The 14,299-nt window shown below is 39.4% G+C and overlaps 1 protein-coding gene and 1 long non-coding RNA gene across 15 annotated transcripts in view; one reads left to right on the forward strand and one right to left on the reverse strand.

Annotated features, from left to right (window-relative positions):
- The window catches only part of magi2a (membrane associated guanylate kinase, WW and PDZ domain containing 2a), a 251,791-nt gene that overhangs the window by 93,445 nt on the left and 144,047 nt on the right, over window positions 1–14,299 (reverse strand). For all 14 annotated transcript variants that reach the window (XM_069909259.1, XM_069909257.1, XM_069909254.1 and 11 more), the window contains one exon: window positions 2,220–2,465. In XM_069909259.1, coding sequence (XP_069765360.1) covers window positions 2,220–2,465 — 246 coding nt within the window. The remainder of the gene's footprint in view (window positions 1–2,219; window positions 2,466–14,299) is intronic.
- LOC138748860 (uncharacterized) lies at window positions 3,713–5,543 on the forward strand. The gene is made up of 2 exons (XR_011348285.1): window positions 3,713–3,869; window positions 5,231–5,543. It is a non-coding gene; the product is annotated as an uncharacterized lncRNA (long non-coding RNA).

Raw genomic sequence — 14,299 nt, forward strand, 5'->3', positions numbered from 1 at the left:
ATTAATCATATCTCCTTCATTCATGCCCACATAATTAACAGACATTACAATCAACAAGGGTCCTGTCATTGCTAACTCTGTGATACACCATTGGTCATAGACTTGTATTTAGAAAAACAACCCTTTTTCACTTTCCTCTGCTTCCTATCGCAAACCAATTTTGGATTCAATGCTGGTTTGCCTCACTTCAAACTCTTTTCGAGATGATTGCTATTTATGACCTTAAAAAAACATGCAGTCCCTCAACTGATGGTGCAATTCAATGCTGATAACACAGCAGAGGAACAGCTAGTTTCTTACAATTAACACATCGGGGACGCTGCTGAAAAGGTACTTGCTGAAGATTGCTTTAGCCACTTTGCTAATTCTTATGTACAAAGAGAGATGGGCAAAGAAGTGAAATTGAAAAGAGCAAGATTATGCGCAGTTCTATGCTAAATAAGCATCTGTCATAGTTCAATGAAGTATGGTCAATACAACTTTCAGAATTCATTACATCCAAGCAAGTAAAGTGACACACAGTATGTAATTTATGATTCGAGGTGGAAGACATTATTTGGAGCATTTGGTTGCACTTGTTGATCAAACAAAATGCCCCATCTGGGAAAAATTTTATTGGGAAACGTATTAATACAAATGTCAGCGGGTAAATAAAAGAAAATGTGAGAACATGATTACAAGGCAAATTTCTCTTCACACAACTGATGGTGGATAGAAAGTTTGACAGATAGTCATTTAATACATGCTAAAATAAACAGTTTACCCTTACTTTTATAGATTAATTTTTTTTAAATGTAGACATTTAGACATAGATACAGCACCGTAATAGGGCCTTTTGGCCTACGAGCTCGTGCTGCCACAATTAAACCAAATTGACCTACAACCCCTGACTGTTTCAAATAGTGGGAGGAAACCTTGGGAAGAGCCATGCAGACTTGGAGAGAATGTACAAACTCCTTACTGACAACATGTGATTCGAACCGGTCCCTTTGATAGGTCCATAAAGAAATAGTATTTCAAAAGAATGACACTTTGGAATGCTTCTTTTGACACTGACTTTAAGAAAATATTTCCAAATTAGAAGCAAAATCACCATAGGGATTTTTTTTGCCAATTAGTACGTGCTCACATTTTATTTAGTGACTGTCATTAACTAATTCTGATTATCCTGTGCAGAGGTATCAACTCTGGTTCATTTCCCCACCCCACCCCCCACCCAGGGCCAGGCCTCGAATCAAATTTATTTCACCCGTGGCAGTCTCATCACAAAACTCCAAAACACTGTCCAACACAAGTGACTGGACAGCCCTAGTATCTTGAAGAATTTTTACTGTCACTGTGGTCACCCTTCCTTTATGAAACCAAACCCTCTGACACAAAATATTTGAATTTATCCCTAATGTTACCAGCAGATCTGGAATCTTTTTGGTTTCTATTTTATCTCTTTGAAAATAAACATCCATGCTGCCTCCTTTTTTCTCAGCACAGAACATCTTGCTATTAAGTGACCAGGTTTCTTACAATAGAGGGCAAAGGGGACCCGAAGGTTTTTCCATTTTCTTGCTTCCAATTTTCTTTACACTTAGCACTTTCTGATTTGTTTTCTAATTTACTTGGATAGTCCATATTACCCTTTTGGAAGTTCTGCTTGGTACAAATTTAACCTTGTGGCTTAAAGCATATTCATCCTCTAATTTAGATGATTCCTGCCAGGTTCCTCCTCCCATTTCATCTAAATATAGTTTTATGTCATTAGGAATGCACCTTTTAATTTCCTCAACTAACACCAGATCTGTCAGTCTGATTTATATATTTTGATGTTCACCATCAGTCAACGCACACAGCCTTGTCATATGCAAAATCCATATAAGACTGGTTCACCGATCAAATTTACCAGTGGAGGGGGGTTTCATTGTTATTAGGAAATGATCTTGCAGAGGGTAAAGTTGTCTATGCTGGTCTGCTACAGAACAATCATGCTTATAAAAAATCTAAAAAAAACAGTAAGACTAAAAGTTCATCAACAAATCTGTTCCTTATCAAGACTTCATTCATGGGCATATACAAACATCAATGGCACAAAAAATGTAAAATAAATGAAATTTATATGTCAACAACAAGTAATCTTCTTTTGTAAATCATTTATTGTGAATAAAGTCTACTTTTGGTTAAAAAAAATCTCCCCATTCCACCTATATTTCCTGCAATGATGTACTGACCTGGTGTGATTGTATCTCCATTTCCATTGACAACAGTTCTTTCCTCTTCTTCTTCTTCTTCTTCTTCTTCTTCCTCCTCCTCTGCTTCAGGAGGGGCAATTTCAGCTTTTTCCATGTTACTTACTGACTTGTTTCTCTTCCTTTTGCCTTCTGAACTTGGTCTGGCACCAGGTAAAATCTGATCTGTTACATTTAGCAACAGTGGAATTGGCTCCGTTGGGGGTTTTGGTGTGCCATAGTAATTGTCTGCAAAAAAAAAGACCCAAAAGTTCCTGTCAAATTGCTAACATCGCACTTGAAAGATGCAGGTAAATTCCAATGCCTCAGAAAAATTATATCACAGAACAATTTAATATTTAACTATTTAATAGATAATTAGACTACATGAATACGGTATTCTACTTTCAAAGTAGTTTTTGACCTTTTAAAGTCGTTTGATTGCTCACATTCTGCTCAACAGGAATTCAACACCTACTCGTGTTCACTTTATCAGATGATAAGAAATGGTTAATATAATTGTTTGCTAGTTTTCTAGATTCCAAACCTCCTTTGATAAATCATGAGCACCTTTTTTGGGAAAAATTCTGAATGGAACATCTTTCACAAAACTTCCATGACATTTTAAAAGATCTATAAGGAATTACGTGCTCTCATAGGTTTATGACAAGAGAGTTTGTTGACAAGCACAATGTACAGATGCACCAAAATTCTAACTTGCTGCAGGCACTAAAGATGCACCAATAACAAATGCATAAATAAAGTTACCATAATACGGGCAGTCCCTGGGTTAAAAATGAGTTCCGTTACCTTGGCCTGTCTTTAATTCAAATTTGTATGCAAGTCAGAACAGGTACATAGGTCCTTATTTAGCATCAATACACTAAAACATGTTAATATAGTACATAATAATGCAGTTTGTAAGCAATAATAAAAATAACTACATAAAAGTTTATACTCATAGGAGAAAATGAAGGCAAGATGGCTACAGTACAAGTACCCCACTGCCCTCCTCCATCTTTGCTCCCCTGATCCGCGCCCGGCTCCTTTGCTTGCTTCTCGCTCCCCCCTCCCTCCTTGGTGGCGCCTTGCCCTCCCACTGCTTTACCTGACAGCGGTATCGCTGATGCTTCTTCTTCTCTCCCCCCCCTCCCTTCTGCCAGGCTGCACGCCCCCTAGCCCGCCCTCTGCTTTGTCCAGGCTGTGCACAGCATGGCCTGACAGCAGCACCATGATGACACACGCCACTGCTGCTCCTTCTCTCCCCCACCCTCCCGGAGATGGGTGGGCTGTTGGGAGGGAGCAGGGCGGTGGGATCAGTGTTGGGACTGGTGGCGGGCTGTCGGGGGGGGGGGGGGGGGGGGAGCTGTTGGTGATACAATACTCATAAAGTGTAACAATGGGTTGTTTGTCAATCAGACATTTTTTAAACCTGGGGACTGCCTATATGGAAAAGGAGATAATAAATAGGAAAGGATAAATAAATCAATCAATATTCTGTTAGTGCAAAAAGAAAGTTTTAATAGTGCACACATATTTTTGGTGGTCCCAGAGTGTAGTATGGGAAGGTTCTAGAACCTGATAACCGCTGATAAAAAAAAATCTAGAAACGAGAGGTACGAGACTTCAGGCTATTATCCCTTCTGCCCAAAGGTAACTACGAGAAGAGATTGTGACCAGGATGATGGGGCACTTTGTGATGTTGGTTGCTTTCTTGAGACAGTGATATCTTCAATGCATTTTCTGTGGCCTTCCGCATTCTTGTCTACTCAACTTTCCAACCAGGCTACGATATAACTAGTCAATATACTTTCTGCAGATAAGTAGTTCTGTAGAAACTCAATGCGAGTACTTGATGGCATATGCCATATATCCTCAGACATCCAAGAAAGTAGAGATGTTTGTGTGCCTTTTTCATTGTTGCCTCTTGTACTGGCTCCAGGAGAGGTCTTTCAATATTTCAGATTTATTGTCAGAGTATATTAATGACATCACATACAACCCTGAGATTCTTTCTCTTGCTTTCGAGGCAGAATTACCACTTATTGATAGTGCAAAAAACAAACTGTACACAACATATACATGTAAACAATCAAGAACTGTAACAGATAATGAATGTAAACCTACTGACTGTAGAATACAGAGAGAATAAAAAGAATCAATAAAGTACACAATAGTCCTTGAATGAGTCCCTGATTGAGATCGCTGTTGAGGAATCTGATGGTGGAGGGGTAGCAGCTGTTCCTGAACCTGGTGGTGCGAGTTTTGTGGCACCTAGATCTCTTTCCTGATGACAGCAGTAAGAACAGAGCATGTGCTGGGTGATGTGGATCCTCGATTAATGCTGCTGCTCTCCGACAGCAGCGTTCCCTGTAGATGTACTCAATAGTGGGGAGGGTTTTGCCCATGATGTCCTGAGCTCTGGCCTCTACCTTTTGGAGGGCTTTACGCTCAGGGGTATTGGTGTCCCTATACCAGACCTCCACAAACTCCTGAGGAAGTAGAGGCACCGGCATGCTTTCTTCATGATGCCATTAATGTGTTTGGTTCAGGAAAGAGCCTCCGAGACAGTGACTCACCCTCTCCACCTCTCATCCCCCAATGATCAATGGATTGTATACCTCTGGCTTTCTCTATATGTGGATGACCAGGAACTTGAAGGTCCTAAGTTACCACTGTAATGCAGAAAACGCAGCTGCTGATCTCTACAGGGCAATGTCATATAATGACCAGATAATCTGTTTTACTAATGTTAAATGAGCCTTACATTTGAACAAAATATTGAAATGGGACCTATTACATCTAATTGAAGGGCAAGATGTGGCCTCAGTTTAAGATCTCATGTAAAAGATGATCCACGGATCAATTTGCCCTATTTTTCTGGTGTTAAAAAGGCTTTAGCAATATTTCTATCATTGTTTCAAAAAGGTCTTTAAAAGTAGAATCTTAGAAGTTCTTAATGCTAGATGCAAAGGTTCAATATTCATAAAAGTTGGTTGCTCTATGTTATCCAGGCAACAGTTGGCCAGAAGCTCAAGTTTAGATATTATTTTGCAAGCTGCAAAAAGAATAGAATAATGCACAAGATTCTCACACCAAAAGATAAATACAGTAGAAGTCCAAAAATCCACAAGCCAGAAATCCAGACAACCTGAGGATCAGGACTTTTCAGAAACGTGTGTGCGTAAGCACCACCAGATGCACAGCAGCAAAAAGTGAACACACACCAGACGTTGCAGAAATGAACAAATAAGTTTTTATTTGTTTTTATGCCCTTTGTATTTCATATGAAAATGTTTTGCTAATAAACTATAAATATCTTCTGCTTTCATTGGTATACTGCATTTTTCTTTTACAGGTTGAATCTCTTATCTGGCGCTCTGTCACCTTCATATGCAACTATAGCAATTACAGCATGGAAACAGGCCAGCATGGTCCTTCTAGTCCATGCTGAACATTTCTCCCACCTAACCCCACTGACGTACACTCAACCCATAATCCTCCATTCCTTTCCCGTCCATATACATATCCAACTTCTCCTTCAATGTTAATATCGAGCCAACCTCCACCACTTCATCTGGAAGCTTGTTTCACACATCCACCACTCTGAGAAAAGAAGTCCCCCCTCATGTTTCCTCTAAACTTTTGCCCCCTAACTCTCAGTTCATGTCCTCTCGTTTGTATCTCCCCCTTTCTTATACTTCAACTCTATTTATGCCCTTAATAATTTTAAATACCTCAAATCAAATCCCCTCTCAACCTTCAACACTCTAAAATATAAAGACCTAACTTATTTAACCTTTCCCTATAATCTTAGGCCCTGTAACCCCAGCAACATTCTAGTAAATCTTCTCTGTATTCTCAAATATGTTGATATCTTTCCTATAGTTTGGTGACCAAAACTGCACACAATGCTCCAAATTTGGCCTCACCAATTCCTTGCACAATTTTAACATAATATCCCAGCTCCTCTACTCAATGTTCTGATTTATAAAAGCCAACATTCCATAAGCTTTCTTCACTACCCTATCCACATATGACTTCATTTTCAGGGAACCTTTGTAGATCAGAGTTTTGGTCTTACAGATATGAAGGAGTGACTTGGAGATCATTTAATTGTGTTTTTTTGAGCTTGTTGCCTTTGTTCTGCAAGATGATACAGATCGGAAGATGCTGTCAAGAAGATTTGGGAAACTGTCACAAGGTATGCTTTAAGATTGTGGATGGGGGGCCAATTGTAAAAATGTTTGTACACTTCTAAATAAGACAATTATGTTACAGCTGCATTACTGCCTGATGATTGATTTTAAGTGAGCAATATATTATCAGTGATTAGGTTAGTTTATGAGTAGAATTCTTCACATTTTTAGCGAAATGGGAATCAATTATATATGATAAGACTGTAATTACCAACATAATGGTAAAATTAAAAGTTGCTATAATGTGGGTTATTGGACCTTCTGTCGAGCTTTGCAGACCAGGAATGTTTGATGCCCAGGACCTCTTCACAAGAAAAAGATCAGGACCTAAAACCACAGTTTGGGGATTGCAAACATGCCGTGGGGATTGCGGACATGTCGTGGTTTTATATGACATGTGCCAGTAGATTACGTTCATCTGTTCGTGGTCCATTCCTAGCTTCTTGTTTACAAATGTTAATTCAATACCAGTTGGTAGCCTGACTTCAACTCTGGATCTTCCAAAGTGAGAAATAAAGTGTTGGAGGAAGTCAATGGGTGAAGTCGCATGTTGAGAGAAAGGAATTCTTGATGTTTTGGGCTGGTGTGGGGTCTGGACTTGAAGCATCATCAATTCCTCCCTCCTCCCCCCCACAGATGCTGGTCATTGGGCTGAGTTCCAAGGTAGTTGATTTTTGAGTCAGTTTACAGCATCTGCAGTTTCTTGTAACCTTTCAGTCTCTTCCTTCTACCATATTAACTTACAGTAAAACCTCGTTAGAACATGGTAGTTGGGGTCCAAGATTTCGTACCGCGTTACAGCCGAGCCACAGAACAGATGCTTATACATCATGATTCAGGAAGCAGGAAAACAGAGTACTGTGACTCAAACCCTACAATAAGACCTTTAAACTCCACATATTAACATACACATCTTGTAAATGAGTCATAAGGAATCCATTTGTGAGTTTGTGGCTGTTAGCCTGGCCTCTTAAAAGTCAATGTTTGGGGTCCACGGACACCCACAGTAGAAGAGATTCCGCGGATTAACGAATCGCGTTCTAATGAGGTTTCACTACATTTAAATATAAATTTTCACTGCATTTCAGGGCCATTCTTATTTATAAGGGACACAGATATCATTTCCAATCAAATCCCCTTCAACAATTTAACTTACTTAATGCACCAGAACAAAACCATGCCAGCTCATGGAAATGTTAACAAGCATTAAAATCAAATTTGCCGATCTCTTCGTAGTCACTTTGGTAACCCAGGAAGAAAGAAATTATTTGTAATGCATGCTGACAGCTCGACTGCTCTGATGCTATACTGTGGCATAATTAGGGAACACAGAATTAAATTATTTTAATTCATTTCCAAAGTAACTTGTAAATAAGGATTGTGATAGAAAATTTAACATCGCTGTTCCAAAATGGATGATTTCCAAAGTTATGACATACCATTTTAAAAAAGAGTCATTAAAGATAATTTAAAACAATTAACAAGTTGTTACTATGGTTTGTTTTTTTGTATGTGGCAGTAAACAAGATATATTCAACTGTCCAGACTTCAGTAAAACTCATTTTATTTCAGGGATAAGGTCAAAAAGTGGTGGCTGAAAAAAAGTTTAAATGGACATGACAGAGTGACAGGCAGCCTGTGCTGGAGTTGTGCCATATTTCCTGAATTTGAGCTATTAGCAAAATCTATCGTAAGTGTGAAATTTTATCCATGGCTATTGTAATTTAGAAACTGCAGCATTAATACCTCATCTAAAAGGAAGAAACCTGTCAATCTCCCAGTCTCTGACAATGGTGCCGAGGCAAGCAATAGTTTGGAGATAATCATCTGCTGAAATAAGTCTTGAATCAGGTTTGACAATCACACCTACCTATTTATTTATTTATTTTACACAGCCAATTAGTTTTGGGAAATTATTCCCTTTTTACCAGAACGCATACTGTGTAAAAAGTGCAGAACCGGAATGGGGGTGCCTTTCCGGTTGCGACTTTGCTTAGACCCCTTGTCATTTTCCTGGAATATAAACTGCACTGCAGACATTCTGGGACCAACTTGGGTCATGATATGTATTGTGTATCATTTTCTTAGTATATTGAGTACCGTATTTTTTATTTTAGTGCTTCCTGCTCTCTCCTGACAGTCCGCTATCCCGTTCTGTCCTGATGGTCCGCTGCCTGCTCTCTCCAGCGGCCTGCTGTCCCGGTGGTCTGCTGCCTGCTCTCTGTTGGTGTGAGCCACTAAGCCTAACCTGAACCCATCTCTGAAACTCCACACCTAACCCTAACCATAGCCCTAATCCTCTCCCAAATCCCACACCTAACCCTAAAGTGTGAACATAAGGTCACCCACAATGCAGACAATAAACTTACCCCAGGACATATCAAAATGCACAACAAGTACTGGAAAGGAAATAAGGCTCTGATTCCATCAAGAGCTAGAAACAAGCACAAGGTAATGAAAGCATAAACCAACCAAAAGTGGGAGATTATAGTGACACAGAATTTCTGAGAGAGGAGACCAGCATATTGACAAAGTAGCCTGACCCCTAACACTAACCCTAGATTTAACACAAGGTCTGCCAGAGTACGAGCAAGCTGGTCTGTGGGTTTGTCCTCAGTTTGAACAGTCTGAAGGCCACCAGCAGCCCACCATAAGCCCCCAATGATAGGTCGTGGTGATTAGTAATAGATTACTTAAGGTGGTATGCAAGGGAAAGAAAAAGGTTGAAATCCACTTCTTTCATTCAATACTTTCAGTAGATTTTCCCACACTCTTATAAATTGTGTACATATGTTTTATTAGATTTTATGTGTATTTTCCCACACTCTTACAAATTGTGTGCATATGTTTTATTAGATTTTGTGTATTTTACCATACTCTTACAAATTATGTGCATGTTTTATTAAATTGTTTTTTTTCCCCCACACTCCTTTATACGTTATGTGCATATATGTTTTATTAAATTGTCTGTGTATTTTCACACCCTCCTTTATATATTCTGCACTTTTCCCCACTCTTTCATAAATTGTGCACACGTGTGCTTTATTCCCACTACAATTTTCCCACGCTCTTCTATTAATTGTGCACGCATGTGCTTTAGTTTTCGCTATGATTTTCCTGGGCTCTTCTATTAATTGTTGTATGTTAATAAAAGTAATGTTTGATCTCAAACCATTGTGTCGTGACTTGACTTTCACAGACCTGACACTTTCTCAGTACAACAATGACCAGGATGGGGACCAACAGCATTGCTGTCGGCATTACCATTATACCCTAATTTCAACCTGGCATATAAAACCAGGGGAATATTTTTGAGCCATTTTTTGGGTAAAAAACTCAAGTGGGTCTAACATGCTGTCAAATACAGTATGTTATACGTGACATTAGACACAGATGCTGTCGAGTTACACATCCCAGCCCTTTGCTTCGCAGAATGTTGTATAAAATGGCGGAGTGATGTAGAGATTTGCAGGTTTTGGTCGTTCCAGTGTGAATTAACAATACTAGCATATTAGAGGCTATTCATAAAGGAAAAATCCCGTGAATGCTGTGTAAAAATCATAATCGACGCCAGTACAACATACATGTGCACTGAAATTCAGGTTTGCTGCTACAATAAGTATAAATTAAGTGACCACATGAGAGGGAAAAAGGTAATAAACATAAAAAGGATAGATAAATATTCACAGGTGAAGGTTGTGCGGTTGATATTACAATTGTTCCATCTTTGCTCTTGGAGTATTGAGTACTGGTTTTGTTAAGGTAGTATGGGGAGGTTCAAGAACCACGATAGCTTTAAAAAACAAGCTGATTTTGAATCTAGTGGTTTCAGTCTTTAGGGTTGTGTAACATGTTTAAGTTTTTTTTTAAATACCTAGTACAGTGGGAAGAGCTTTTCCACGAATAAGCAAGTTATTTCCATGTAAAGAGCTCAATTTATAGAGCATAGATTTACAATGAAAGGAATTAGCATCAAGCAAGGGGAGCATGATGACACTGCTTTGGGGTTCAATGGGGGCCCCAATGGCTGCAGGGAAGAAACTGTCTTTAAGCCTGTTGGCATGTGCTTTTGTACTTATTCACTCCTACCTACTCCCATTGGGGAGAAGGCTTATGTCTCTCATATGCCGCCTGCGCTTTCTATGCAGTGGGATCACACAAACCTGAGATTCTTTTTCCTGCAGGCAAGGCAGAATTACCACTTACTGGTAGTGCAAAAAAAAAAACCGTACTCAAGAAGATACATAAACATGCAAACAAAGATATGTGAACAATCTGATTGTGCAATAAAGAGGGGGGAGGGAAATCAATAAAGTGCAAAAGTAAGAATCCTTAAATGAGTTTCAGATTGAGTTTGTTGTTGAGGCGTCTGATGCTGTTCCTGGCTCTGGTGGGGTGGGTCTTGTGGCACCTAGACCTCTTTTTCTGATGGCAGAAGTGAGAACAGAGCATGTACTAGGTGGTGTGGATCCTTGATGTTTGCTGCTGTTCTCCGACGGCAGTGTTCCCTGTTGAGGTTTTCGATGGTGGGAAGGGCATTGCCTATGATGTCCTGGGTTGTGTCCACTATCTTTTGCAGAGCTTTCTACTCAGGAAGTATTGGTATCCCCATGCCAGACCATGATGCAGCTGGTCAGCACACTTTCCGTAGAAATTTGTCAGATTTATGATGTCGTAGGAAACCTCCACTAACTGAGGAAACAGAGGAGCTGACATGCTTTTTTCCCTCTATGCAATTGGTGTGTTGGGTCCAGAAAAGATCCTCCAGGATAGTGACTCCCAAGAACTAAAATTTGATCACCCTCTCCACCCTTATTTCCCCAATGATCATATTCCTCTGGTTTTCCTTGGTTTTGATGACATTGACATCAAGGTTGCTGTTGGTGCACCATTCAGACAAGTCTGGGATATTGCGATGGGGTCAAAGTAAATTAGCTATGCAATTGTGGGCATAGAGGGAATAGAACAGGGCACTAAACAAACAGCCTTGAGGTGACTGTATTGGTGGTTACTCTTCACTGTTTGGAATCTGCTAACAAGGAAGCTGAGGATCCACAATTGCCGCTGATTGGGGTCTTCCAATAAGGAATTCCAGGGTCCAGTAGCAACATACCTTTCCATATACATGTGGAGTGTATTAATAGGTTAAAACATTGTACTGTATTGGATCTTTGAATTTATTTATTAAATTATATTAATTTTTCATTGATTTGAACAATGAAAAATGGGTATACAAAATTATGATTTGAAGACAGATTTTCCTTCTGAAATTTAACAATTGATTTTAACGAGTAGTTTAGATTAGATCAGATTCAACTTTACTGTCATTGAGCCAAATAAAATACAAATGAAATACAATTAGCATCCAACCAGAGATTTAAAAAAAAGGTGCTTATATACAAATAACTAGGTGCAAATAAAAACAAGTGCATTCAGCAAGCAAACCATCCTAAAAGTACTGACGGTACGTCTCAGCACTGGGATTCAAGGTTCAGCAACGTCACAATCTTGGGAAAAAAGCTCTTCCTGACCCTGCTAGTTTGATCCAAGGCTCCTGTAGTGCCTACTAGATGAGTAATGTCCATAGTTTGGGTGTGATGCATCCTTGATGATGCTCTTTTCCCTGCTCGGACAGTGTTCCTGACAGCTCTTCTCAATGGTGGGCAATTGAATGTCAATAATTTGCTGGGCAGTTTTCACCACCCACTGAAGTACTTTACCATCTGATACAAGACAATTGCCATACCACACTGAGATGCCATAGGTAAGTATGCTCTCAATAGTAGTGGTAAAATTCCATCAATATTCTGGAACAGAGGTGTACTTTCATCACGCTCCGTAGAAAATAAAGACATTGTTTTGTGCCTTTTTTAAAAAAAAAATCACAATGGAAGAGTTCATGGTCCAGGTGAGATCATCGGAAATGTGGACACCAAGGAATTTAAAACTTGATACACATTCCACCACAACTCCATTGATGTGTGGTTTCCAGCATGTCTGAAGACCACGATGATCTCCTAAGTGTTAAATGCCAAGTTGTTGTTGGCACACCACACAGCCAGGCACTGGACCTCATCCCTATAGGCCATCTCATCATCCCCTCTGATCAAGCCAAGCACCGTGGTGTAATCTGAAAACTTGATTATGGAAATAGAGCGCAGTCATGGTTGAAAAGGGAATACAGGAGAGGGCCCTGGGGCAAATATTCAAGGTGAGAATGGAAGAGAAGAGATTGCCTAACAGATTGGGGTCTGTTAGTGAGGAAGTCCAAGATCCAATTATAGAGGGATGAGCTGATACCAAGCTGACAGTTTGGAGGGAATCACAGTATTGAATGCTGAACTAAAGTCAATGAACAGCAGAGGTCAATAATTAGAACTTTAAAAACACTGTAGCTGTATTCAGATACAGAAAACATTTATTTTTCTCTAGGATAAATAACAATATTAAAATGCAATTTCTGTTACAAAATTTTGATCTCCTGTACCAAAAAATTATTGTGGAAAATGTTACGTCTGGTATTCCTCCAACTTCAGTTAGAGTTTCCACCTCACTAAAGAGAAGCAGGGAAGAATCATGGACTTCCCAAGTGTACCTTATGTAAAGGCAAAGGTCAACCAGCTGCAAGTTTGTACTTGGCAATGTGATTTGAAGTATTTCTGATTATACAACAATTGATCATATTACAGTTAATAAAATGGCATTTTCTCAGGAGCCTCTGTCAATGTGATTCGTAAGCATAATATTTCATTACATGGCCTTTGCCCAGTTTCCAAATGTACCACATACCACATGTACATCTGCTGTGGCTGATCAATAAGCTCTGAATAAGATAGTCAACAAATTAAGTGAAACACCAAGACTGCAGCCATTGTGATTGTAGTAAAAAACACAGAAATTCTGAAGGAATTCCATAGGCTTCACAGTGACCAAAGGAGGTAAAGATATATAACCAAAATTTCGGGACTGAGCCCTTCTTCAAGATATGACCAAAAAGCAAGCAGGCTTCTGAATAAAAAGGCTAGGGGAGAAGGGGGGTGGGGGAGGACTGGGGAGAGCCAACAGGCAAAAGGAAATAATTGGATATGGATAGGACAGGAGGGGAAAAGTGGGAATTGATCAGAGAGGGTGGCTCTGTGAATGGAAAACTGGATGAGGGATAGGGAAAGAGCTAGAGGAAAGGAGATAGAGCAAGGGGAGAGATAACAGGGGTGGAGTGGCAGGTGGAATGCTGACACAATCCAGGGAAGTGCAGCTTTGTTTGACAACTAAATCTGCAGATCATTGGAAAGTATATTTACAGAAAATGTGAGGTGGCTATTTATTGTTTCCTACAACAAAAATGTTCTTTTATTAAAACTGTTGATTTATCCTGTGCAACTCAAAACACATTTACTGATTTATTGCTTCAATCTACAATCGGTGAGATCATTCAGTTCACTGACTAAAAATGAGATTTTGTGGTGGCTTGAGATAGTTGATATACTCTGAAGGCTGTTATCATGCTAGTTTTTAATCAGGATATTTTGCAGAAAATGTTGCTACACACTATTAGGAGTGTATGTTCAGTTCATTAAATCCATGGAATAATAAAGGGTAAAGTAAAAAGCTTTAAGACCTTTGACAAAAGAATGATTAAAAAAATGCACAATTATCTTGATTGACACTGGTCTGGAAAAAGCGACCAGCATCAAAGTGCCAATGTTTGCTGCTGACCTTACAGAAAGCTGCCCACAGTAATCCCTGTGATGTTTATTCTCCCTTTGTTGCCAGTTCAGGGCCCTCCCTCACACCTAGCAACAATCGTACTGTCAAGATGGCAGAGCAACCAACGGCACTAAATAATTCTCCAAGCAAAAAAAGGAATAAACACATTAATATTTT

Source organism: Narcine bancroftii, chromosome 13, assembly GCF_036971445.1.
Source record: "Narcine bancroftii isolate sNarBan1 chromosome 13, sNarBan1.hap1, whole genome shotgun sequence".
Taxonomy (NCBI): Eukaryota; Metazoa; Chordata; class Chondrichthyes; order Torpediniformes; family Narcinidae; genus Narcine; species Narcine bancroftii.